Below are 26145 nucleotides of genomic sequence, written 5' to 3'. Positions count from 1 at the left end.
CGAAGTCTGCCTGGTCAGCTAGTTGGTAATACAAACGTTAACGAGAAAACCTCATATTTCTTTTCATGATATGCACTAAGAAGTTATGTTTTAATGCACTATTGAATATTAACTGAAGCGACGCGGGCGCGACCTTGACTAGCACACGTATTCGTTTTTTACATCGGACACTCAAAGTAACGCTAAATTACTGACTTCAGCGCAGGTGATGTGGAAGCGTCAGTTGTTGACGTTTACGTGTCGATGTTACAGAAAAATATACTGCGCATCTTTCTTGGGATAATGTGGGAAGAAAAAATAAATTCGAGCGAATATTATAACATCGAGATGTGGCGCATCTGTTCGCGGGATGTTCACGCCACGAGACCCGGAAACTTTGTTGTATAAATTTACATACACAAGACCGACATGGAACGGTTCCTTGTCTCGCAACTGATGTGTGCTTTTGTTTGTTAAACTCCCTCAGGATCTACTGGTATTATTGTGATCCTGTAGTATCGATCTTGTTCTGGTGATAGGACCTCTTGTGAGTCTGCGCGGGTAGGTACCACTCGTCGAGCTCGTCCACCCATCTAAGCAATAAAAAAAAAGATTACCAGTAGAAATATGTAACAAGCGTGACCTAATGTAAACTTCATCTTCCGAACAGCTCAACTGTCGCCAGTTCTTGTTTATTATCGTGATTATACGTATCTGTGCACATGACAATACAGTCCCTGCATTCGAAAAACTAAACAGCCAGCAGTATAAGGAGCATTAAGCAAAGCCCATAGCGTAAATGCCATCGCCTTTGTCAAGACATGAGGTCATAGTTGTATGTACTACAAGCACCGTCCTCGTCGAACCCGTCGCTTGCGATGAAGGGCTCGACGAGCGAATTAACCCACAGACACAACTCAGTGAGTTTCTCGCCGGATCTTCTCAGTGGGTCGCGTTTCCGATCCGGTAGTAGATTCTGCGAAGCACTGCTCTTGCTGAGACCAGTGTTAGCGACACTCCGGTTTGAGCCCCGTGAGCTCACCTACACGTTAGGGCGAAGCTGAAATAGCCTCTCAAGACTATCAGCATAGGTAGGAAAAAAGTCTAAATAAAGACTAACCTTCGTACCTGAAAGTATGATGGTTCAGTTACAGAAACAGTCAGGACGGCGGTCTCATGCCAGTACTAAGCTTGTTTTGTCTTTATTCCAGGTATAAAATGTCCGGTGTGCAGCAAGTTCGTTTTACCGGACGACATCGAGTGCCATCTCGTAATGTGCCTGACGAGGCCACGTCTATCTTATAATGGTGAGTTTTATTTACATACGATATACGACAGCTTTAACGCAGTAAGCCCCTAAATGTATATTCCAGCATTGGATCTGGTGTCGTTTATTATTCAGGTCTTGTGGAGACTGACGTTGACTTCGTGTATTTCAGACGTTTGGGCCACAATTATTACTGGTGCCATAAGTTTTTTTTTATTGCCCGTGTAGGCAGACGAGCATTCGGCCCACTTGGTGATGAGTAGTTACCGTCGCCCATGGATTTCAGCAATGCCAGGGGCAGAGGGGAACTAATATATATTTCTGAATGATCCGCGGTGCACGGGAGTCCAGCTTCTCTCGGCTGGAACTTTTCCTAGTTTCTGGTTACGTGGCAGTTCAGATTTTATGGTCTCCATTTTCGCTTATTAAAGTTTGGGATCGAAGACAAATCAGCTTTTCTTAGACTTGCCCGAACGCTATGATTCAGTCTTGCAGTGTGGTCGCCGCCTTGACTCTTGGATTTGTACATATGTGTTAGTGGTGGGAGTGAGTGGGAGACCCGGAAACCTCTGTCAAAATGGCGAATGAAGACTATTTATTTATAATCTATTATTTGCGTTTATTTCTCTGGCGTCTATTTATTTAGGTTACAATTTCCGACGTTTGGAATATTATGACTGTGGTAGTAATCATTGGTGGATTGAAAATTTAAATTGAATAATAGCATTATTTACTACAAATATTTTATTATAGTTTTTTTAATTACCTAATACTCTTGCGTATATAAAAATGCGAATTGTTCAAACATTCTTATAAATTGTTTTTTTGTTAGACAATAATTTTGATTGTGCCGCTCTGCTAAAAAAATTGATTCGGTAATTAGCACATTCGTTTTTTGACTACCCACGTTCGCTATGCCTCATGGAAATTGCAGAAAACAAAAAAATACAACAAGTCATATTATTATAAGTAATGTGTTTTATGTTTTCAGAGGATGTTCTGAGCGACTCAAAAGGCGAATGTGTAATATGCCTCGAGGAGCTGTCCGCGGGCGACACTATCGCCCGCCTGCCGTGCCTCTGCATCTATCATAAAGGGTACGTTTCCTATTGTTCAAACTCAATTTAAATTTGAATTTATGAAAGGAATTGATGTAGAAGTAACTTCGTGGTAGCTCAGATAATGCTGATGCATTTGAACCACGGTGATTAACACTAATCATACCAACGCTTACTGGTACCTATTTCTACTATAGATTACAGTATACGACAAGTATAACTCAAAATAAACAAAACAAAACAACAACAAAAAGTTTAATAACGTAAGAAAAATGGTCATGATGTCAAGTGTGCAAAAGCAATAAGATGATACGTGCAAACAAAAGTTCCAAATGGGTCATTTGACTCGTTATGGTATGTTTAGTGTGAATTCGCTGGTAATCAAACATTCTGTGTGCTAGCGGCAAACGTAGCGGTGCTGTTCCCATTCCATACAAATTTGAGTTAACTTTTACGCTATCGAGAACGTTAAAAAACTCGCACCAAGCACACTGTTCAAAAGCAGCTCTACAGGTGGCAGTCTCAATTGTGTAGCAGTTTCGCCGCTAAGATCGGAACGTGGGATTACTTCGGGGCAGAAGTAGACAAGACGGTGGTACTACTAACCCGTGCATCTAAAAACTATTAAATTTATTGTGCTTATTTGATCCAGTCCCCTGTACCCATACAAAATTATCAATAATTGAAAATGTAAAATGAAAAAAGGACAAGATCCTTTTTATTGCTTATACAGTTGGATCAGCTTATCGTCCACCTGATGTTAGTGCTTAAACTCATAGACATTAGCAAGGTAAATTCCGCCACCCACTTTAAGACATGAGTTCTTAGAATCTCAGTTTTAACAGTACAACGGCTGCCCCAGCCTTCAAACCGAAACGCATAACTGCTTCGCGGCACCAATATTAAAATTTGAGGTGTTATTTTGATTAAATAACTTAGAGGTATGATAGTTTTTTTTACTAGCCGTGTATATAGTTCTTGACACTGCACAGTGTGTGCAGACCGTCGTCCTCACGCTGAGTCAGGCTAATGGCGTTAAGGAAGCAACTCGTTTCGATTAGTATTTTTTTTTTTATTGCTTAAATGGGTGGACGAGCTCACAACTCACTTGGTGTTAAGTGGTTACTGGAGCCCATAGACATCCACAACGTAAATGCGCCACCCACCTTGAGATATAAGTTCTAAGGTCTCAAGTATAGTTACAACGGCTGCCCCACCCTTCAAACCGAAACGCATTACTGCTTCACGGCAGAAATAGGCAGGGTGGTGGTACCCACCCGCGCGGACTCACAAGAGGTCCTACCACCAGTAATGTTTCGTTCTCTCTTGATTCCAGGTGCATAGATCAATGGTTCGAAGTGAACAGGTCGTGTCCGGAGCACCCCGGCGACTAGTGCGCCGTCTAGTGCGCTCAAACAGACTGTGACGCCAGAGGGCATTGTAAATATTAATAAAAAAAACAAAAGAAAACTTATGCTAGTGAGACGTTTACCATTTAATGAATTTAAACAATAACAAAATAATAATAATGATAATGATAATAATAAAAATTATTAACAAAGACAATTATAGGAAACAAAAATTAATATTAAAAAAAATGAAAAAAAAAGTTGGGAAATTCTCGGTGGATTATTTATAATTTAGTAATATTGTCGTTTTAGTTGAGTAACTCGTGCACTCCGAGCCGTGCGTGTGGTAGTGACGTCACCGGGTCGCGCGAAACGACCCGCTTCGGTTTACATATCTCTGCCTGTAAGCTTATCGTTTATATATTGTATGATTTCATCTTTTTCATCTTCATAAATAAAACTTTATTTGTTTCTAAATTTTACAACGATTGTTTTATTTCGTACCCTTACAAACGTGGCTCGGAGAATATGCAACCGTATTACAATTGAATTCGTTCCCGAATGTTCTCCGTGCGGTGAGCAGACGACAATACGTCGATCGCGGCCGCTCGTGTGTTGTACCTCTGTTGTTACTCTGATTATAGTGCTGTTCACGTTTATTTACCTTGGACTATGTAAAATATGGACGTGTACATTCTAGAATATCAAGTAAAATGTAATTAAGTAAAATCTGTCCCTTAAGGCCCTTGAAAATTTGTTTAATTCCGTCATACTCGATGAGAATGTGCCCCTGACATGGGCCAGAAGTGTGGTGGTACTGTTTGTTCTTCTCAGACCTGCCTCATTCCTGAATAATGTGTAGGGTAAGTCCGGGGTAGATGGCCATATGGGAGAGATGGCCTATCGAAATATTTCAAGGTACCGTTCATTAAATGCCACTGGTTAACGTTTAGTTTTCTGCGCGTCGTGCGTGAGGGCAACAGTGCGATAAAATGTTTGACGAAAAAGCATAAAAAGTAAGTAAATCCTTTGTTTTTTGTTTCCACTTTTGTAAATATTTATTTGATGTTTTATGTTTTACACAATTGTGGTATCAGTTTATTTAAATTATGGTGATATTTGTATTTGATGCAAAGTATACAAACAGTGCTACTTTAAAATCTCAAAATGGTTTGTTTCGTGTCATGGCTTGTTTTAGTTTTTGTTGTGGTCATCTCTCCCGGAAAAAAAGGAGAGATGGCCAAGTGCAGTCGGTATATGATGGCCATGGTGCAATGTTACAGACTTGATGTTTTTTGCAAAGTATTAATGTATTTTCTTATTTGTTTTAGATGCCTAATAATCATGTTTACAAAATCCTGCGTTAAAACTGCCTCGATGTCTAATGTTTCACACTCGAGTGCTTCGAAAGAGGCTTCGTTCAGAAAGGATCCAAATTACACTGCCATCTCGAATTCTACAGGATATATCACCTAGTCCACAAAAACTGATTCAAGTGCGTAAATGAGCAAAGCAAGTTGAAACACCTTCGACTTCGAAAGAACACATCTAAACTAGAAAAATGCTGCAGAAAAAAAGTATAAAAAAGAAAGTAATAAAATGTGTCAAAACAAAGAAGGAAAAAAGACAAGAAAAGGACTGTTCAATGTATAGAAAGAAAAGCCATTCGAAGACTATCTTAGAATAGTGACGATATTCCATTAAAAATACTGTCAGATAAGAATGAGAAAAGAAAGAGACTCGAAAAGGATAATTGTCTTGGGCGTGGTGGTGAAAATTACTACGAAACACTTCTCATCGAAGAGTGGCTTCAATGTACAGTGTGTCAGTATTGAGTTCACGAACACTACACTGAATTTAAAACGACGTGCTCCAGATGTAACGAAGAGGAGAAAACAAGACTTAAAAGTAGAAAATAAGACCAAAAAGTAATTATAAGTCTAGAATTAAGCTATGGCCATTTTACCTCTAATACTATGGCCATCACACCCGGATACCTCGGGAGAGATGGCCAATTGTGATTTATGAAAAACTTCAATTAATAAGGTGATCTCCTTAGAAATTGTTACTTTTTTGTTTAAAATATCAAAGTCGATTCTTCAAAGTTTAATGAAAAATAAATATAATTAAAAAAACATAAGTTTTTGATTTTTGACAGAGCTTAGAAAAAACTATGGCCAACTACCCCGGACTTACCCTATATGTTGCTCTCGACTGTTAGAGGACGACCATTAATTACGTGACAAGTTCTAGGGTTTTTTATGCTATTTTTATTGCATTAATGAATAGACGAGCTCACGGCTTACCTGGTGTTAAGTGGTTACCGGAGCCGATAAACATTTTAAAAGTAAATGCCGCCACTAACCTTTAGATTTGAATATGAGTTCTAAGGTCTCAGTATAATTATAACGGTTGCCCCACTCTTCTCCCCAAAACGCATTAGTGTTTCACGGCAGAAATAGGTAGGGTGGTGGTGCTTGCCTGTGCGGACTCACAAGAGGTCCTACCACTATTAATGAATGAGTAATGGTGGGGAGGGGGGAGGGATCAAGTTAAATCTTTCCAAAACTTACTTAGGAGGGAAGGGGCGGTTCTTAAATAATAAATAATTACGTGAGTAATTCGCAAAAAGTCGCAGACATTCGACATGCCGCACATCATGCACGTACTGGGCAAACGCGCAAATTGTGACCCTCGCGGTTTGTCACACGACGATCTACTGAGCTTCTGTGCGCAAGCGATAACGGCTGGAAGCGGCTAATTTCAGAGCGAATTTTAAGGAACAGATGATTTTATTGAAAATCACTTGGATGGACTCCATGGGCTGAATAAGAATAAATCTTTTCAAAACTTTTGTTTAATATTATTTGATTTTATAATTGTGATTTTAAATTACGGTAATATTCACAAATACTGGTCTTTGCTATTCTTCAATAAAAGTAATAGAATAAATTAGGTTTTGGTCTTTTTTTCTTAATAATCTAACGTTTACAGCTAAAACCATAAATTTTGGAGAATTGTGTGAGATTAGGGGAAGGAGGACGTAGTTGAGAAAAATCTTACGAAATCTCACGAAGGGAGAGGGGCGAATTTTTTTCGAAAATGTCTCACATTATTTAATGGATGTCCCCTTATTACGAACCGTCTTGCGCGCAGGTTTGATGATTTCCAGCCACTGGTATCATAGACAGCGTTCATACGCTGCGGCAGGTTTTACAAAAATCCGAGGAATATAACCTGCCGCTATGCTTAGCATTTGTGAACTACGAGAAAGCCTTTGATTCGATTGAGATCTGGACCATGATGCAGTCTCTCCAACGATGTCAAACTGATTGCCGGTACATCAAAGTGTTTGTATGATAACAATCCATACTATCTAGAATCACTGCGTTCATTCACAGTGCATTTCCAGAGATCTTTTTGCAACGCATCATCCGGTTTTAGAATGAGCTCCCCTCTACGGTATTTCCCGAGCGCCATGACATGTCCTTCTTCAAACGAGGCTTATGGAGAGTACTTAATGGTGGCTTGGCTTTTCCCCTGGCATTGCTGAAGTCCATGGGCGACGGTAACCACTCACCAGCAGGTAGGCCGTATGTTCGCCTGTCTACAAGGCCAATAAAAAAATCCAACTCAGATGGCTAGCGTTTGGAAAGCTACGCAGAATCTTCTCATCACAAATGTCACAGTGTCTCAAGACGAGTCTTCGATCAGTGTGTGTCGCCAGTGATAACAAATGCCACTGAGACGCGGTCGCTCACAATGGGCTTTATCAGAGGGCTCAAGATCACTCAAACAGCAATTTTACTGGTGGTAGGACCTCTTGCGAGTCCGCACGCGTAGGTAGCACCACCCCACCTATTTCTGCCGTGAAGCAGTAATGCATTTCAGTTTGAAGGGTGGGGCAGCCGTTGTAACTATACTGAGACCTTAGAACTTATATCTCAAGTTGGATGGTGGGTCCCGAAATCTGCCCGTGTAAAATTGTTAATTCCACTCTTAGGATAAGCTCCATGAGCTGGTTCCACCAGGCCGGTGCAACCAGAATAGCTCCTCGAGGGTACTGGCAGGACGTACACCGAAAAGGAAAGCCAAATGAATTATTGTTTTATCCTGGACTACAAGGTATAGGCGACACAAGTTTGTTGGATCGCCGCGCGCGCCCGCAGCCGTACAATGATAACTTAAGCTTGTGATGTACTTAATGCTTGGCTTTTAATTTTATCTAATTCTTTGTACTAGATATCCCTATTGTCTCAATAAAGGCAACATTATACATAGTCGGTGAGCACTCATGGTCATTACGTGTTAATCGTGACGTCACAACGATGAGTGCACGTCACCATGTTCAGTGTGCTTAGTGCGAGTTTTTTAACGTTTTTGATAGCGTAAAAGTTAGCTCATATTTGTATGGAATGGTATCGTTTGCATACGTTTGCCGCTAGGGGTGCTGTTCTAACTGCATACAAAATTGGGTTAACTTTTACGCTATCCAGAACGTTAACAAACTCGTACTAAGCACACTGACAATGTTAGGTCGTAGTAGGACGGAGGGAGGAAGGACGCGGAGCTGCGAGTCTCCGGTCCGCGGGGAGGGTTACGCAAATAAATAAAACACAAAACGAGTTTCTACAAGTGTATATCGCGTCCAGTGCGGTCCCCTCAGCGTATGAAGGAGCGGTGCCTCGGGCCGCGCGGTCCCCGGCACGCGCCACCTGCGAACAGTCGGCGGGTGAGTGTGGTGCGGCCCTCGGGCCCTGGGCGGGCGGCGTGTCGGCGCACTCACCCAGCATGTACTGCGGCGCCGGCGGGTAGTGCCCAAAGTGCGGCGCGCCCGCCTCCCACGCGCCGCGCCCGCGCCTGCCGACACATGCACACAGTCAACGCGCACGTCAGCGGCGCCGCCACGACAACGCGTACGTGCAGTGTACAAAAAACAATGCACGTGCATTTTCATTATTAAATCAGATTGATCTTATAATAGAGAATGTTGTGTGTAAGAGATGCGACATCTTCAATATTTATATTATACTAGCTGATCCGGCAAACGTTGTTTTGCTCTATATAAGATTTCTAGGGAATTTCTAGTGTAGAAAAAAAAAAAGTAACTTATTGTAAGTGTGTAAGGATGTGGTAAATGAGTGAAAGAGGCATGTAGCGCTGTGAACGATGAGGGAATATAAAAATAACAAAACCTCATTCAACCACATACCTAATGCCTCGATACAAGAAAAATAGATAGTAGCCGATTCTCAGACCTACTGAGCATGCATATAAAATTTCATAAAAATCGGTCAAACCGTTTCAGAGGAGTATGGTAACTAACACTGTGACACGAGAATTTTATATATAAGATATTTAAATACTTCATTAAAATATAGGACGCTACTCGTTGCTAACGCTCGCGCTGGCCTGTAACAGGTATACCAAGCGCATGCGTTCGAGTGCCACGCATTCACTCTCGCTCTGTCTCTTTCTATTCCCCCTCCCCAGGAGCGTTAAACGTTTAACGCAACCTTGATGGAAGTCGCATTAGAAGTTTCACTTCAACAACAGCAATATAGACGCTCGGTCCCGCCCTAGCGACGGTGTCCCTGCTGTACTAACGTGTACTTTATAAACACCTGTGTGCTTAGTGCGAGTTTTTTAACGTTCTCGATAGCGTAAAAGTTAGCTCATATTTGTAAGGAATGGGATTGTTTGCCTACGTTTGCCGCTAGGGGCGCTGTTCCAACTGCATACAAAATTGGGCTAACTTTTACGCTATCGAGAACGTTAAAAAACTCGCACTAAGCAAACTGAACATTAATTAGAAATATGTATATTGCGAGCTCACGAATGTGTGGAACTTAAAATGATAGTTCTATTAGCAAATCTGTTGTCGTTGGCTCCTGCGGCTGGGGCCGGCACTCACGTGTGTCGGTAATGCGCGTGCACCGGCGCCGCCGACGCGAAGCGCCCGCGGTCCGCACCACGCCGCGCGCCCCTGCTGCAACAGCCGAAGTTACACTACGCACGCACACTGCGTTGTAGTAGCATTTCTATCTATTTGTTCTTTACGTTCTGTCCGTGAGACAACTAGGAATTTACATTTCTTCGAAGCGTCAATGTAGCACGCGCGATGCTGCGTGGGGTCAACGCACTCAGTGGTGCACAACTAGCAGTATATGAGGCTTTTAAAACAATAAGCTTTTATTTTCTACCCAGCAAACTAAAATTGATCCTCGTTTAGTAAATATTCGTTCTAGAAGTCTGAGCGTACCTGCTGAGGTTGGTGTAGGTGTGGTGCAGCGCGGTGAAGTCGTCCACGTGCAGGCTGGGGGGGCGGGAGGTGTTGGGGGGGCGGCAGCGGAATGCGTCCGGCGCCTCCCCCCGCCCCCGCGACACCCGCACTCCCCGTTCCACTGTCACACGACGCACAACTCAACGAGACTGTACTTAACTTCTCGTGGGGACAACACACAGTTTGTTCACACGAGGACTACATATATTCGATTTATCTTTAGCACAACACTGTCTTGTAAAGAGATACACAACTATTTATCCCTATATGTGTATGTATATGTAAGTGGGAAGATCGGTGCTTTTTGGTCATTTCACACTGGCATACTAATTTTATATTAAAATAAGAAAATATAAACGACAGTCATCAATAAAATTTATATGACGATGTTATGAATAGCATTTTTTTTAAAAAAATAAAAGGTTTTGATGTTAAACTAAATCCCCACTAGATTTCGCCATACCATCCCACATATATGTCAATACAATAAAGTACCTCAGTAAGGTAACCTCTTTGAATGACTTGACGAGCATGTAACCGGATGAGGTGGGACGTAGGTCTTCTGTTTACTCGATCCTTTGAGACTAATTCCAAATGCTCTGGCTGGCTGGCTGGTAGCGTTAAGGATTTGAATACTTGACCAGCATGTGTGACCGGATGAGGTGGGTCTTGTAAGGACTAATTCCCAGTCCTGAGGGTGGGCTCGCGGCCCCCAGAGGGCGTGAAGGTTACCTGCGGGCCTCTTGTCGTCGCAGGAGCGGGGCTCGGTCCTGGTGTCGAGGCAGCCGGCCAGCCTCCGCACGGCGCTGGCGACTGCCTCCCCCCCGCACGACGCGCCGCCCACGGACAGGTAGCTGTTCGCCACTTCCATGATGTCGCACGGTACCTGCCGCCCCCACCGACACTTACATCAACGACCCTATTTGATATGTTCGTTTCCGCAGAAAAATAAAGAACATTACATGAAAAATACTGCTGAAATTCCAAAACTCAGTTACATTTTTGAAGTGAAACTTCTTTATCGACGTAGGGAGGAAAAAACTTATGTAACGTTTTTCGGTTACGCGCCATCTTAATTTCTTCCGTTACATGCCATATTTATTTTATTTCTATTTAGTTTGTTATCAACAGATGTCGCTGCACGTAAATTCAACAATTCCTGAATCGGGGTGATGAGATGTTACACAGTTGATCGACGATACCGTGATCATGCAGGCGGTTCCCCCGGGGTGCGGCTACTTCATTGCACTGCGGGGTGGTTGACCCTTGCGATTATTTTTATATTTTATAAGTTCCACTTCTACCGTGTGTGACTTACACACACACACATTTTTTTTTGTTGCTTAGATGGGTGGACGATCTCACAGCCCACCTGGTGGTACCTACCTTACAAGAGATCCTAACACCAGTAAAAGGATTGTGGGCCTGCACATACCAGTGCATTCGGTAGGCACCGGGTACTGCGCCCCCCCACACTTACTAATTCATGATCGTGAACATAGTCCTCTCCGCTGGCCGAGGGGATGTTCAACCAGTAGCCGGTGGTGAGTCTCTCGTCGGCGGGCTCCCCCGGGCTGTGCACGGTGCGCGTGGCGAACTGGGCCACCAGGCTGTCGGGCGCCGCGGGCACGGCCTCCGGACCCTCGGGGGGTGGGGAGCCGCGCTCGGTTAACTTCTGAAGGTGGCCAACAAGGAATTTGACTGCTGTGGCATCTTCCTCTGCGTTGCGATCCTGAACAATAAAATTTCACTATTTGTTGGCATTGATAAAAAAAATACTGTGATTTAATTTTGTACTATTTAAACATAAGTTTTCTGTAATCAGCTAGCTTACTTTTTGATACAAAAGATCAATGCCCATGAAATCATCAGAGATTGGCATGTTTGAATATTATTATTGATTAATTAATATTATTGAATATAATTGTGAAAAAGTGACTGAATATATTTTGTCAATTTTTTATCTCAGATGATTAAACTATATATTCCCAGGGTGAATAATATTTAAGTTATTTACTATGGTGTATTTCTTGAATTGAGTTATGATTTATTTCTTCACATTTGCAATAAACAACCAGAACTAAACATTCTATAATGTGCTTACCGAGTGGGAAGCACATTATAGACGTCATTTGAAGTTTAAACATGATCATGAGTTATGAGCGTTAAAACCATAACGTACCTTCAAAATCTTCTCCAAGCTCATAACCGGATGATCGTCAGCTCCCACAGAGTACCCCAGCATGTCCGCCATTTCGGCTACAGTCAACACGGACTTCCTGACCACCGGGCCACCCTCGCCTTCTTCTCCTTTCAATATCCTGATGAGATCTAAGTATAGGCTCAAGCATTCCGCCCTATCCTCACCGGGTCCGTCCACGGCCCATTTGAAAAATGTCCCCAGAGCTTCACGTTTTTTTGTCACAAATTTCCTGAACTGTTGAAAACCGTATTCGTGGTCAGTCAGTACGAAATACGCTCGCAGTATCGACTGCGCCACGGAGCAAGTTTTTGTGCTAGACTCCAGACAATCTGCCGAGGCATCGAGGAAAGCTGCCAGCGCTTCCTTGTTTGGTAACGAATTTGCGAGTAAATTATCCGGGAGGGAGGAGACCGGGGTGAGCGTGATGTCCACGTCGCAGAGCGCGGCGAGGATGTGCGCGGCGAACTCTTGCGCGGTGGAATGGTCGCCCGCAGCGTTCGGCAGACTGAGCACTCCGCACAGAGCTGACTGAATCTCTGTCGCTTTGGGTCCGCCGGTGTTTAGGGCGTGGAGGACGGCACACTTCAGAGGCGCGTGTGACACAAGACATGTCAAAAATCCTAGAACCCTGGCCGAGCTCGCGGTGGCGGGTTCTCCCGGCTTGACTTCCCTGGCGACGGCGCCCACTGCGGCGTGCGCGACCGTGGCGGCAGTGTTCGGAGCTAGGTCGGCTATCTGCACGCACACTCGCCTCAGCATGTGGACGACCGGCCGATACGTGGACATGCATATGATCTGGATCATGTCGGTGAGATCGTTCGACAGCGCGTGCAAATGTGCCGACCACAGCCTTCTCTCGTTGCAAGCGTCCTCCAGCTCCCGCGGAGTCGGTGGCGTCTTCGCCTGCATCGGTAACGGTAGCGGCAGCAACTCGGAAAACACCAACAATCCTGGCACGAATGTGTAGGGGGCGGTCATGGTGTACTGGATGACTTCGGAGCACAGGGACGTCCACGGCCCTCGTCGGATCGAGTCCCCGTCGTTCGCATCATCCGCTATCGGCTGGGCGTAGGTCAGCAACGCTTTGACGGCGGCTTCTGCAGCCTTGGCCGCCGTCCTGTAGCCGACGCAGCCGACCGGGAAGGACTTGGCGATGCCGTACGTCTTCAGCAGCACAGGAGCCGCCGTCAGGTCTCTGAATCGCGGTCCCCGGCAACGAACGACTCTCGCCAACATCTCGTCCAACAACCTCAAGCATGGAACCAATATTTGGGCGAGCTGTAATCCTTTGACTGAGGCGAAGAATGCGGTGTGCATGCTCGGTTGCTCGAAGCGCGTGGACAGCCTGCTCAGCACGCCGCCCAGGTGCGCCACGCCGTCCAGGGAGTACAGCTGCAGCACGTTATACTTGTATTTGAGCTCGACGTACTCCTGCGCGGCCGCCTCGTTGGCAATGGCGACGTTGGTATCGCGGTCGGAGACACAGAAGTGCCTCAGGACTCGAAGACAAGTTGTGAGTTCACCGGGCAAGTCGGCCGAATGCTCCGAGTTGGCCTTTAGGATCTCCACGCATTCTGCCAGGTCGTCCCCGTTCAAGAGGCTCATATTTTCAACCGGTTTCAGATATGGTATCACTTCTTGAAGAACGCTGGAGACGCTCGGCTCAAATCTGTCGTGATCTTTTGAGACGTTAATGAGTCTTTGTCCATATTTCTTTAAAAACGTCACATTGGCTGAAAACCGCACTGCCGATACGATCAATTCTATGGCATATCCTTTTGCTGGGGACTTTTGTTTAGAAGGTGAATCACTTTTATTTTTTCTCGAGTCATTTTCGAAGACTTCCATCAGGCAATCCGCATGGTCGCCCATCACGACGACGTCGGACACCGCAGTCCTGCCGATGCAGCCGAAGCTGAGGCAGTATAAGGACTGCAAGCGATCGATCAGTTCATTTTCGTCGCCTTGACCAGCTTGCAAGTCGCAAATCGATTGCAAATAATATAAAGCTCTTAATTTATAAGCCATCTCCAGCCCAAGAATTTGCAAATCGGAATAATTGCTCAAGTCGTGAGGATACAGAAACTCTTCCACAGTCTGTTGGCTGTAAGGTTGCATTAGGGTCTTGAAGAGAAGCTCGCTCAGCTCCATGTTCCTGTACAAGAAGTTCAAGCCGCTCACTGAATTGACCAACTCGTAAATCAAGTCGTGCACGGGGCTGGCGACCACCAGGTTGTTGCAAGTTTTAGGGCCAGTCAAGAGACACAGACAGACTTCCAGAACGCTGTGGATCCTAAAGAACTCGAGCAAAGTGTCGTTGCTACACTCCTTGTTGATCTCGAACTGAGCAGACACGGGCAGGAACCGCTTCGGCTGCGACAGATGGAAGCACTGAGATCGGTACATGTCAATGACTATTTCAAAACAGTTTACTATAAACTCAGTGTCAGCTTCGTTGGTTTCTGCATCCGGCTTCTTGTTGAGATCTGCTACCAAATCGTGAAGTTTTCCCAGCACTTCATATATATTCAGCTTTTTAATGAGGGCGCTTATTGAAAACTTTAGTCTGGCTAGTGGATCGGCTTGCATCATGGATATGAGAGCTCGGTACCCATTTTTGGGTTTTCTCTCCATTTCATTCTTGTCGAATTTGGGGAATAGCTTTTCTTTCATGAAATTATCTATTGAGATTTTTGATGACAAGCACGCGTCTAGCGCCTTGAGGACCATGAGTCGTATACTCAGTGCCATGTACTCCTCAGCGTACAACTGCAGCAGCAACATGGGCAGGTCTATGTCCGCTGCCAGCAGCTCTCTCGTTACGAGCTCGTTATGTCTGTGAGCCACCAGGGCCTCGGCCAGGCGGATGCCGCATTTCATGTGCCTTATCTTGTAAGTGGGCTGCTGTTGAGACAGGGCGTAACCGAAATTCAGACCAATCTTACAAAAAGCAATCAGTGTTTTGTTAATTTCACCGAATTCGTCGGAAGGAGTTGGATCTTGGAAGATTCTAACTACAATATCGGTACTTCTGCAGAGGTTCGTCATTGCGACGTACATCTGTTCGCACTGGTGCACCCACTCCTCTCTCATCGTATTATCAATGTCTTTGAACGAATCCGTAAAATATTTCTGGTCAGTTTTCTTTGATATTTCTAAAACTTTGAAGAGGTCAGGACTGACATCACACAAGTCATCGAATTTGGCTGATAGCACGTCTTTTACATCTTCACGTTTGGGCCCTAGATATTGTATTTTGTTAATATATTCATATTTGCACCACTCCGCTTTGAACGGATTGAAATATTTTATTATGTCATCGACACCGACATATTCGTTTACGTCATAATCCACCTCCATGTACGAGGTACTTTCAAGGTCGTCACAAATATCCTCGTCAGACAGAATCGGTTCAAATTGTTCAGCATCGATAGACTTGACTTCGTCAGTGTTGCCGCTCGGGGTTTCTGGTTTTGGAGGATTATCGACTATCGGGACAGTGACAAGGCTTGAATGAGTCTCCACGAAAGGAGCAGCGTGTTCTTGAGAAGGGCTCCTTATAGGAGGCTTGTGACGGTAGCTCTGATGGTAGAAGTCTACTCTGGGTATTTGCTTTCCACTTCTCTCATAATCGTCTTCAGATCTGACGGAATGTATGGGACTAGTTGTTTCTCCATCTCGTGGTGAGAGTGGTCGACGACTTTCTCCCGGTGGAGTCCTAGGCCGTTTCCTTGGGTCATCGCGACTCGGCGATCTACTTCCGTAGCTAGAACTTCTAATTCGACCATAAGGAGACAATCGCTTACGTTCGTAAGGTGGCTGCTTTTCGTAAGACGGTGCTCGTCTTTCATAGGAAGCGCCACGCTTGTACGGCGATGATCTTTTATCATAACCTATCTTTCTCTCGTATGACGGTGCTCGTTTGTCGTATGGAGATCGACGTTCATAAGACCCGGCTTCTTTATCATAAGAAGTCCTCTCGTACGACGGTTCGCGGTGGCGCCTGTATTCATCCTTCTTATACGAGGCCCTGTCCCAGTCGCGCTCAGTGGAGTGAGGCCGCACCCTGTCTGCGCTGCGTGATCTGGAGCGACTGCGAGTGCGATACTCGCCCTGCACGATATACTCTCGTTCCCGACTTCTGGTTCTCGACCGATGTCGTTCCATTCTATCATCTCTGTGCCTTGACGAGTCTCGACTGCGCCGGTCCATTGACCTTCTTCGACCGTGCCCTTGCCTATCCCTATCGCGCTCCATGGACCTTGAACTACGTCGCAATCTATCGCCTTCACCATCACAGTTGATATCTCTATTCTTTTCCCAATCACCTTCCACATGATAAGTCCTAGGATCTTTCGGAGGCTCGTTTTCATAATATTCATTTCGATAAATTGGATTTTCATAATTTTCTGGATAGGTATTAGGAGTATAGACATCGGGGTTGGTGCTGGCGACATTACCAGTGTATGATGGTATTGGATTGGTTGGCTCTGGATTCCAGTCAGGTGGTTGTGTCACATTTGCTGGTGGCGCATCTCGGTTGACTGCGGGTCTTTGAATAGTGGGAGGGGGATTGATACCAACTGGTGTTTCTGGTAATATCTGGGTGAGCGTCCCGTAAACAGCAAGAGTGATGGTAGTGTAACATCCTGAAATGATGTATTTTTTGTTAATGAGTGTAAAAGGTAGAAATTGACAATGTTATAAATAATATAAAATATAAAAATAGGTAAGGGTATTACTTCAATTGTAGGTTAGTTCATCACCAGCTTATGAAATTTAAAAGAATAACAAAAGTAGTTTGAATGCCATTATTTTAGAATTGATATTATTGAAACAGCAAATGGATCACCCGAAATGAAGCGGAAGAAGTATATCACGAATTGTAAAGTGTTCTAAGTGTTAAATAGAGTTTTAATTTGTACTTCGGTGGAAGTTTTATTTATCTTGAACCAGCCTGTAACGATATTAAGAGTCAAGGATCACTTGTAAGGATTACATTAAGTGGCACACACAAAGTGCACAGCCATGTCTAGATATGTAATTGTAAGGTGTTTTTTCACATTCCCATTTTAATTACAATAATAATATTTATAGGGCAGTCTAGTTTTTACTTTAATTTACACTTCCATTTAATTTTTTTACACTTTTAAATTATTTAGATCTGTCAAAGATGTTAAAATGAATTTTTTTTTATATTTCCTTCTGAATATGTATTTTACTTTATTAAAATACTATTGAATGTATTGAAATTATGAATTTAAGCATATTTTTGTATTGTTGTTGAGTAAAATCACGATTAGGCATTGATGGTGTAATAAAAAATTACTGTTCTGGACAGTCTACATCAAACTTCATGAAGATTTTTGATTGCACATTACACAGTGCCTGAAAATAAGGGTTCAACCAGAGAGTTTAACTGGATATGACTCACGGACTCAAACTGTGAATACCCACAGTGCTGTAATCCATCAGTTCAAGGTTGCACAGCAAGCTATGGAAAGAGCTATGCTTGGAATTTCTCTAAAGGATAAAATCAGTTGAATTACCTCATTATTTAACAGAGAATAAAGTCAATGACACAACTTTAAGCTGCAGTAGCAGTGAACTGGAGAAGAAGGGCTTTTGAGTGGATGGTATGCAATAGCAAATGTAATGTGGGGTACCACACAGCTAGGTGGTGAGATTAACTTCAAAGGATGGCCAATTAAAGGTAGATGGGAAAAAAAAACAAAGACTGGGCTCGGTGATGTAGATTAGGAGAGGTGTTTGTCCATCAGTGGGCAGCTGTGGGCTGTTGATGATAACAGTGTGCCTTTTAAGTAGTTAAAAGTAGTTAAAGAAGTACCTTTGATTTTTCAAGAAATGTGTAGTATTTCTCTGATGTAATTAATTTTGCAAACTAGGTCTATTATTAAGATAATGGGTAGCTATAGCACAGACCATTTCTTTATACAACAAATGGTTTATCATGACTTCATTAAAAACCAATATGAAAATAGGCTTAAATTAAACATAAAAAATAATTCTTCTTACAGCTCCACATCAGCTATCTCTGAATAATAGGCTATCCTTTATTTAAGATAGACCCTGTATATATTGTTTTGGAAATTTTAATTATTGTGCAACTGGACATGAAACCAAAAATGCATATTGCTCCACAATTGAGACTTTAAATCCATGTGTACAAAAACCCTTTCAACCAAATAAGCTCACTTTGTTCATCTATGGTAATATAATGAAAATCACTAATCATATATTTTTACATTTCTGGTGCCAGGTATCAAACCATAAGGAAAATAAAACTGCCTGTTTTCTTACCTTTATGTTTACTTACTTTTATCTACATAATTAAATGAACACATTGTTTCGTCAGTCAAGAAGAATTCAGTCCAAATGAACAGGTTATAATTACTGACCTCTTAATACAAGGCCATCAGTAGGGATCCTAGGATGGTCACCATCAGCTCCACACTCCATATGAATCTGTCCATTTTGACAGTAGTCCAAACTACCCAAAGCTTCGAAAGTGGAAGCTCCAGGCTTACTCAGGTCATTCACGAAAAAGTCGATATGAAACTTCGTAGGGTTTGTGGCGCCTAAGCGAACTCGACCGGGGAAGTCTCCTTCAACTCGGGCACCCAATGGAATAACACGTATTTCTCTTACATAGACAGACTTTGGAAACTGTACTAAATCCAGATTCAATTCCTGTAATAACAAAGCGAAGAATGGTTTTGAAAAACAAGCAAAACATTAAGTCGATTTGATTGATAAATATACTATTTACCTCGCTTGTGTCGTGTGAGAACGTATCAAAGAATAATAGATCGGGTTTCTCCGAGTTCGACATTGTATTGTTTAATTTATATTAGTAATTTCTATTCACATGAATTTACTAATATTTTAGAATTAGAAGCATAGATTCTATAATCTACAGTATCAGTACAGTAGTTTTATTTTTCCAAATGGAAAGGCAAAGGTACCATACCATACAGCCTAATCTTTTATAATATATATAATATATTTTTATGAAATATTATATTATGAAATAAAATGAAGTTGATTAATAATAATTAAAATAAATAAATAAATTTGAAAATGGCATGAAATGAAATGAAATGAAATGAGATGACATGGTATGTTAAGGGATATTTTTATGAAAAATGATAATATGGAGTGAAATGATGATGATTAATTTGAGATATTAATCAACTGGGATGAAATTAAAAGAAATAAGATGAGATGATTTGGGACGAAATATTATCTCAGTAAAATGGTGGTCATTTTCGGTCATTTTCGGTTTTCATTGGTCGAATTGTAAGTATCTATCCAAATAAATTAAAATCGGTTATTTTCTCTCATGATATAGATGTATAAGGTGGTTCGGTCATAGACCTTTATTACTTCAATGGGTTATTATTAGTTAACACCGTCAAATTCTGTCAAAGGTTCTTTTTTATTAAAATTATGTATTATCTGAAAAGATATAAAGATATATAGACAAATAAAATCGTGTTACGATTATTTTTGTAACTAATGCTCGTTGAAAAATAAAAGTTTCATTTCTTATCATGACATCAATCTTATATATTTATGACAAATTAAAAAAGAAAAAGCGGGTAATTTTTGACAAATAACTTTTTAACCTTTATATGGATTTCATCCATAGACCTATATAGATTTCATCAGGTTTCATGAGTATGTATTTTGTATTCTTTAGCGATGTTTAAATATCTTTACATGTGTGCATACTTACCTCAAATCAAAACCTAAATGTTTCTATGTTCTAGGTACTTTTCATTAATAGAGGATCTCAGAAAGGCCTTTGTCTTCGCCACTTTGTCTGTTGAAGTTTGGGTATTTTTATTTCAGTGGCTCACGTGCCACTATGTGGAATGATTTTTTTTTGTTTTAGCGAGTAGTTTTTTGGATTTGTTCAAAGCTTATCCTCAATATACATACCTGTTATGTATGAGATTGGCATAGTTAGAGCAGAGTTGTGCACACGAACGACCGAAATATTATCCATAACCCCTTTAACCAATACTACAAGCTGTAGTCCAATTTGAAGGCACCTAGATGTAACATAGATCTGTAACATTCGATATTAGATATCCACTAGATAGATGCACGCTTACATAATGTGTAGCCAATCTTGTATGTCGGGACACACCCTTGGCATACGACATAAACACAAGATTAAATGTCTACGGAACCGCTGTACCACTTCACTGTACTTGTCTGCCACAAGTTTGCTCTATTATTAATATAGTTGTCATTACGGATCCTCCCGATCCATTGTGCTTTTAGGTACCACAAGCACTCGTCACCGTCCTCATCGAACCCGTCGCTTGCAACGAAGGGCTCGACGAGCGAATTAACCCATAGACACAGCCCACTGAGTTTCTCGCCGGATCTTCTCGGTGGGTCGCGTTTCCGATCTGGTGGTAGATTCTGTGAAGCACTGCTCTTGCTAGGGTCAGTGTTAGCATCACTCCGGCTTGAGCCCCGTGAGCTCACCTACTAGTTAAGGTTACGCTGAAATAGCCTCTCAAGGCTATCAGCTTAGGTAGGAAAAAATAATAGAATCATTGCTGCATTGCAGATAAGTTTTTATTAAAACCGTACCGAAGTAATTTGGTCTTTGTGTTTGTAAGAGATTGGGTATTTTAACAACTTTCAATAACGCAGTATGCTTGAAGCACAAGTGACTATTAATAGTTATTATTATCTTTCAAAAAAATTAAAGATGAATTTGATTGCGATCTATAGATTGATGATAATTAAACATTTTGGAAATACCAGATTAACAAAGTTTCAGAATTAGCAATACGATACAAGGAAATAACAGCCTTATAAGGAAACTCGGTTTTAGCATAAAAACGAGATGTTTTCCTTCATATCTGCAGTGATCACGCTCGCAAATGTCTATAAATTTTCGACTTCAATGTCGTGTACGACTGCACTACCGGCATAAGCCAAAGTCCAATAGTGGTCAAGGTTTTATAATTGACAGCTCAGCGATAGCGTGGGGCCACCATCTTGACTGTATCTATCGTAATGTGATCTTGCCTTCCGGGGTAAAGAATACGACCAGATGATAACAATCAGTCAGTTCTCACTCGGTGACAACTGGCTCCCCTCAATAGGACCATCATTATCGCTTTATTGTCCTGCCTATCTGTTTCTTAAGTATTGGTGATAGTTATTAAGAGCCCGAAGCGCGAAGTTGTAATGCCTGGCGTGATAGCCGTTGTTCCAATACACTTCTATGGTTCGTCGAGTATTTGACCGTAATTTCAAGGTATGTGGTGACATTAACGTTGTGGTATTTTATGGTACCAATAACCACTTCATATCAGGTGAACCTTGGTCTCCTTTGTCTCTTTATGAAGCTAATAAAACAACTTTCAGTGTTCGCCAATGCAGCGGCTAAATTTTTTTTCCTGGTCGAGAAATCTGTGTCGTGGTGCAGAAGATGGCTAGTGTGCTTACATCAACGGGAATATGTCAGCTTTCAAATGCAGCGACAGTGCTACCGTCGATCATTGACCGTATGTATTTTTCAAAACAGATATGGTTTAATCGAATTGAATGAATAATTCTTTCTAGAAATATTCTTCGCAATATCTATTCCTGCCATCAACGACAATGCGAATGAATACCGCATATCGCTTAAGTATCGTAACGGTAGGCGGAGGTTTAGCTCAGCCCCTGTGATTGCTGATGTCCATGGGCGACGGTAACCACTCGCCAACAAGTGGGTAGTATGCTTGTTCGCCTAGAAAGCGTAATAAAAAAAATATTACAAGTAATACCGTATTCGTATGATGAGGTTTAAATTCAAGATCACCTTTTCTATAAGTCAAGTTTTCGATCGATTTATACAACAAACCCCCCTCCTGGCTGAGCCTTTGCTCGCCCACCTGCCCTGGTAAAACTGGAAAGGCCTTCGGGCCAAGTAAATTCTCAAACATAAAAAAAAAACAACAAACAATAAAGCCCACAAAACTTACAAGTTGTATATCTGTTGAGGGCAGGTCATATTCAGAGCCCGTAACGGTAGATACTAGCACTTTTTTTAATGCAGCCAAGGTGTAGATTTACAATTTAACCGCATGCATAAAGGTCCCAGCATCACCGATGGCATGGTGCCTATGGGCTCTGGTAATCACTTAACATCGCCATGAGATCGACTGCTGGTTTAAATTATTAAAACAAAAGTTCGTTTCTCATCCACTTAAGTAATAACTAGATAATAACCGAGCTTTGCTAGGAATTTTTTTTGGATAAAAAACAATTGTTTTTGAGAAAATATATTTTTTAAATACGAATTACATATTGATAAAATAATGAAATATGAATATTTTTCGATCTTACCGACAGAATAATAAAACAATATGAACTGGTTATTTAAAGAAAAAATCAAAATTATCGATAAAGTTGATTATTGAAATCACGAATATAACAACATTTTCTGAAAATAAATCGTAGCTAGATCGATTTATCGCCCCCCGAATTCCCTGTATGCCAAATTTTATGAAAATCGTTGAGCCGTTTCCGAGATTCAGATTATATACATTATACTTATTTGTATACACGAATTATTGCTCATATAAAGATATAAGATATGAATAGACAGGAATGGGAGTCAGTAACAATAATGTTAAATTCATACCAATCCATCCATAATCACATTTAGTTAAACAGATGATTAACGAAGTTAAGATGATGTCAGTTTTTTAAATTTTGTTCGTTTGTTACCTGCGCATTTGCTTTTGCCGCCATGCGGGACCACCTGTGTGAGTCGCGGGGTTGCCGGAGCAAAGCAAACTCCTAGTAATATGCTCTTTGAAAAGCCGGATTATATTTGTAGGCTTGCGAACACAAAAGCAAAAACACAGAACCCAACGCCTTTAAGTTTATTTGCGAATTCTTGATTCAGTGACTAGAAAATAGTTAAATCCTGATTAACCATTTCTTAATATTAACGCTTTTTTTAAAATTCTCGATGTCAAAATTTACGTAGACAATGACTGATTAAATGAAATATGATGCTAATGTCAAATATTATATACGAGTATGTGTGTTTCATGGTTATGATAACGCGAAATGGCTGGTTAAACTTAACCGAGTTCGGCTCGAGAGAAGATCAAGGACGAGAACAGCCTTATCAGGCTATATTGTGAATGCTCTCAATCTTTTTGTGTGGGTATCCTAAGGTATCCTTAGCCGGTGCCGTACTAATTCTATCTGTCTCGAGTCTGATTCGAAACTCTGTACTGAGGTTTTCACATACAATTTAATATTGTCTATGGTATTTTAAAACTATAACTGCTTGGCGGGAATAGTTGATAGAATTGTTGAAGAAACTGATAGGGACCTAAAACAGACTTTAACCTTTTACTTTCCGATGTCGAGATAAATTGAAATCTTTCTGGAATTTTCCGGCGAATTGTTATTAGACGAGTCCGCAACCCAAGTCACCGGCCGGCCGCGTCGAGCGCGCGCGACCCGCCAGTCTCTCGCTCGACTGAATGTAAGCTGTTTGTCTCGCGCTACTGCAGTGCTCGCGACACGTCACCAAAACTTTCTCATTACAACTTTCGAACTTCGTGTGCTGGAAGACAATATAGAAATATTAATCGATCACTTCTTGTGTATGTGTTGTGTTGATGTGGATTGAAGTGTTATAAAACATGCGGAGCGCCAGGGAGGCGTTCTGCCTCCTCTTGCTGGCTGCGGCGGCGGCAGCACAGGCCGACACGAGACACCTATCAGGTAAACTGCACACGACATCACAAAAAAAAAAAAACGAATTGGATATTTTTTGGCCGTATTATTTGAAAACATACGCCTTAAAAGTTGTAAATATCAAAATATAGATACCCGGTTTTTTTATTTGTTTTTCGCTACTTTTACGAGGGTTTTATTGGCGTTGGAGTTTGAAAGTTCACAAAGAAATAAGTAATAACTACTTTTATTGTTGTTAGTAGTTGAGGATTGTGTTTCATTTACTTTGACTTAGAAGGTTCTATTCGTTTAACCGTTTTAAAATAAGTAGATACCTTCAAAAATAACTTATTTTTCTGCGACAGTGGTCTAACGATCTATAATATGTGCTTACGAAGTATCTACATAAAATTTTTTTAATACGATTAGTTAACTACATTTTCTTTTAGGATTGAGAAAAAGTAAAATATCTGTAAATGACTGAATTAAAAACGAATTATATGAGCACTTCGCCCCGTCGACATCCCGTTCACACCATTCATTATAAAACAATAAAAGTGTTTCGTTGTATGTACGTTGCAATAAAGAAAAGCCAGTACGTACTGACATGTCCATTGTTGGTTCTAAATTCTAAACTCTATAGATAATAGAAAATCATTTGTCATTCTACAGACATGTATCGACAGTCCGCATGTCTCCGGGTTATTTGCACAGTTATTTAACCTACGTCTGAGTCTGACTTAAAACACGTAGGAGAAATCATTTTATAATAATATTTTCGTGAAAATATTTTCATACTTTTTCCTAATAAGTATGTAATCGATTTGTTTGACTGAACGAATGCTTGCGCTCGTTGAAATCTTTTTAAAAGCGTACATTTGTACTGGTGGTAGGACCACTTGTGAGTCTGCGCGGGTAGGTACCACCGCCCTGCCTATTTCTGCCGTGAAGCATTAATGCGTTTCGGTTTGAAGGGTGGGGCAGCCGTTGTAACTATACTGAGACTTTAGAACTTGTATCTCAAGGTGGGTGGCGCGTCTACGTTGTAGATGTCTATGGGCTCCAGTAACCACTTAACACCAGGTGGGCTGTGAGCTCGTCCACCCATCTAAGCAATATTACATAAAATACGTGGGTATGTGATAAAAACTCGTACACATTACATTCTACAGAAAGAATACATGTAACATATATTATGATGGATAAACACAAAATTTGCATAGGTATGTGTGAAATGTTAATTAGTACATATTGTTTATAATTGTTTACACATAAAAAATCAAAAAATCAAAATTAAATTAATTATAACATATAATAAAATATGCTCAATGTAGTCTTAGTTTCGATTTTTGATGATTAAGTTCAAAGTCGTCAATTGCTGAACTTAGTTCCTTCCCCGTAACTATTGATGAGCTTGAGATTGACAGATTGATTGAGATATGATGTTGGCTGGATGGGAGCCGCCATTAGTATATTTTACTGAAAGCTCATAAAAGCGTATTTGTATAAGGTAAAGCTTATTAATGTTGTACTCGAGTTCACGGCGCGCTGTGTCAATAAATCTACATGATATTTCCCGTTATCGAATTCTTGAAAACTTATGTTCAATCACTGACGGTTAAAAGTTAAAGTTTCAAAATTCAATTCCTATTATTATTTTGGGCCTTCGACAAAGGAGAATTCTTCCATCGAAAAGGTGGAGAAACTGAGTAGACCAACGGACCAAATGCTATTAATCGGAACATGTATAATATGCAAACTTATCCTGAAAACGTCGTTAGCGATTTCAGGCATTTGTCAAGTAGCTTCTGTTTGCTTAGTGCGAGCTTTTTAACGTTCTCGATGGCGTAAAAGTTAACTCAAATTTGTATGGAGTTGGAACGTTTGCATACGTTTGCTGCTAGGAGCGCTGAGATCGAGGAGTCCTTTCCACGTTCACATGAAGGAGGACTTTCACGGTAAAGTCGTAGATTGTGAGTTCCTCCAGAGTACGCTGTTGAAGGTTCCGATGGTGGTCCACATACCTTATATACGGTTATACTTCCGAAGACGCGCTCAGTGCTTCATAGACTCTGCTTGGTGCATTCCCCCTGTCGTGCGTCGTAAATCTAGATAGGCACGAGGACTTACGAACGGGTAGGTGATCTGGATATAGTAGTAGTTGTTAATAGTAAGTACATTTAGCATTAAATATTCCAACAGTCAATACAAGATGAAAACGACACTGGCCTCCGGAAGTTGTGTCGTCTCGACGTGTTTGACCGTTCAAT

At 41.5% G+C, this 26145-nt stretch overlaps 4 protein-coding genes across 8 annotated transcripts in view; 3 read left to right on the top strand and 1 right to left on the bottom strand.

Annotated features, from left to right (window-relative positions):
• The window catches only part of LOC114247391 (E3 ubiquitin-protein ligase znrf2), a 96174-nt gene extending 92036 nt beyond the window's left edge, over positions 1-4138 (top strand). For all 3 annotated transcript variants that reach the window (XM_089730821.1, XM_089730822.1, XM_028180347.2), the window contains 3 exons: positions 1191-1286; positions 2238-2343; positions 3641-4138. In XM_089730821.1, the coding sequence (XP_089586947.1) occupies positions 1191-1286; positions 2238-2343; positions 3641-3698 (260 nt within the window). In that variant the 3' untranslated portion in view covers positions 3699-4138. The remainder of the gene's footprint in view (positions 1-1190; positions 1287-2237; positions 2344-3640) is intronic.
• Positions 4139-5375: 1237 nt separating this feature from the next.
• LOC149501958 (uncharacterized) lies at positions 5376-7752 on the top strand. Its single transcript, XM_089731551.1, has 3 exons — positions 5376-5531; positions 6864-7007; positions 7657-7752. The coding sequence occupies exons 1-3, from the start codon at positions 5376-5378 to the stop codon at positions 7750-7752; spliced, it is 396 nt and encodes a 131-aa protein (XP_089587677.1).
• Positions 7753-8276: 524 nt separating this feature from the next.
• vir (VIR_N domain-containing protein) lies at positions 8277-19111 on the bottom strand. Of its 2 annotated transcripts, none has more exons than XM_028180304.2 (9): positions 18930-19111; positions 18559-18850; positions 12119-16788; positions 11417-11668; positions 10669-10822; positions 9916-10057; positions 9568-9642; positions 8440-8513; positions 8277-8368 (listed from the first exon to the last, which is right to left on the bottom strand). In XM_028180304.2, the coding sequence occupies exons 1-9, from the start codon at positions 18990-18992 to the stop codon at positions 8316-8318; spliced, it is 5775 nt and encodes a 1924-aa protein (XP_028036105.2). In that variant the 5' UTR covers positions 18993-19111; the 3' UTR covers positions 8277-8315. The 2 variants fall into 2 exon arrangements, with proteins under 2 accessions (XP_028036105.2, XP_028036106.2); XM_028180305.2 differs by having other exon boundaries at positions 9568-9639.
• Positions 19112-23661: 4550 nt separating this feature from the next.
• mgl (low-density lipoprotein receptor-related protein megalin) overlaps positions 23662-26145 on the top strand; it is a 202282-nt gene continuing 199798 nt past the window's right edge. The window contains exon 1 of one of the 2 annotated variants that reach the window (XM_089730815.1): positions 23662-23923. In XM_089730815.1, coding sequence (XP_089586941.1) covers positions 23842-23923 — 82 coding nt within the window. In that variant the 5' untranslated portion in view covers positions 23662-23841. The remainder of the gene's footprint in view (positions 23924-26145) is intronic. The other variant, XM_089730814.1, reaches the window with a different exon arrangement.

Source organism: Bombyx mandarina, chromosome 11 (genome assembly GCF_030267445.1).
Source record: "Bombyx mandarina strain Sakado chromosome 11, ASM3026744v2".
Lineage (NCBI taxonomy): Eukaryota > Metazoa > Arthropoda > Insecta > Lepidoptera > Bombycidae > Bombyx > Bombyx mandarina.
This window is presented reverse-complemented; position numbering and strand designations above follow the sequence as displayed.

Excerpts from the sequence above, each read along its gene's own strand:
- LOC149501958 (XM_089731551.1), top strand. The coding sequence starts at position 5,376 with ATGAGAAAAGAAAGAGACTCGAAAAGGATAATTGTCTTGGGCGTGGTG. Across the intron at positions 5,532-6,863 it reads TAAAACGACGTGCTCCAGAT|GTTTTACAAAAATCCGAGGA; the intron begins GTAACGAAGAGG and ends ACGCTGCGGCAG. Across the intron at positions 7,008-7,656 it reads GCCGGTACATCAAAGTGTTT|GATAAGCTCCATGAGCTGGT; the intron begins GTATGATAACAA and ends TTCCACTCTTAG.
- vir (XM_028180304.2), bottom strand. The coding sequence starts at position 18,992 with ATGTCGAACTCGGAGAAACCCGATCTATTATTCTTTGATACGTTCTCA. Across the intron at positions 10,823-11,416 it reads ATGTTCACGATCATGAATTA|GTACCGTGCGACATCATGGA; the intron begins GTAAGTGTGGGG and ends TGGGGGCGGCAG. Across the intron at positions 8,369-8,439 it reads GGCGCCGCAGTACATGCTGG|GTGGCGCGTGCCGGGGACCG; the intron begins GTGAGTGCGCCG and ends GACTGTTCGCAG.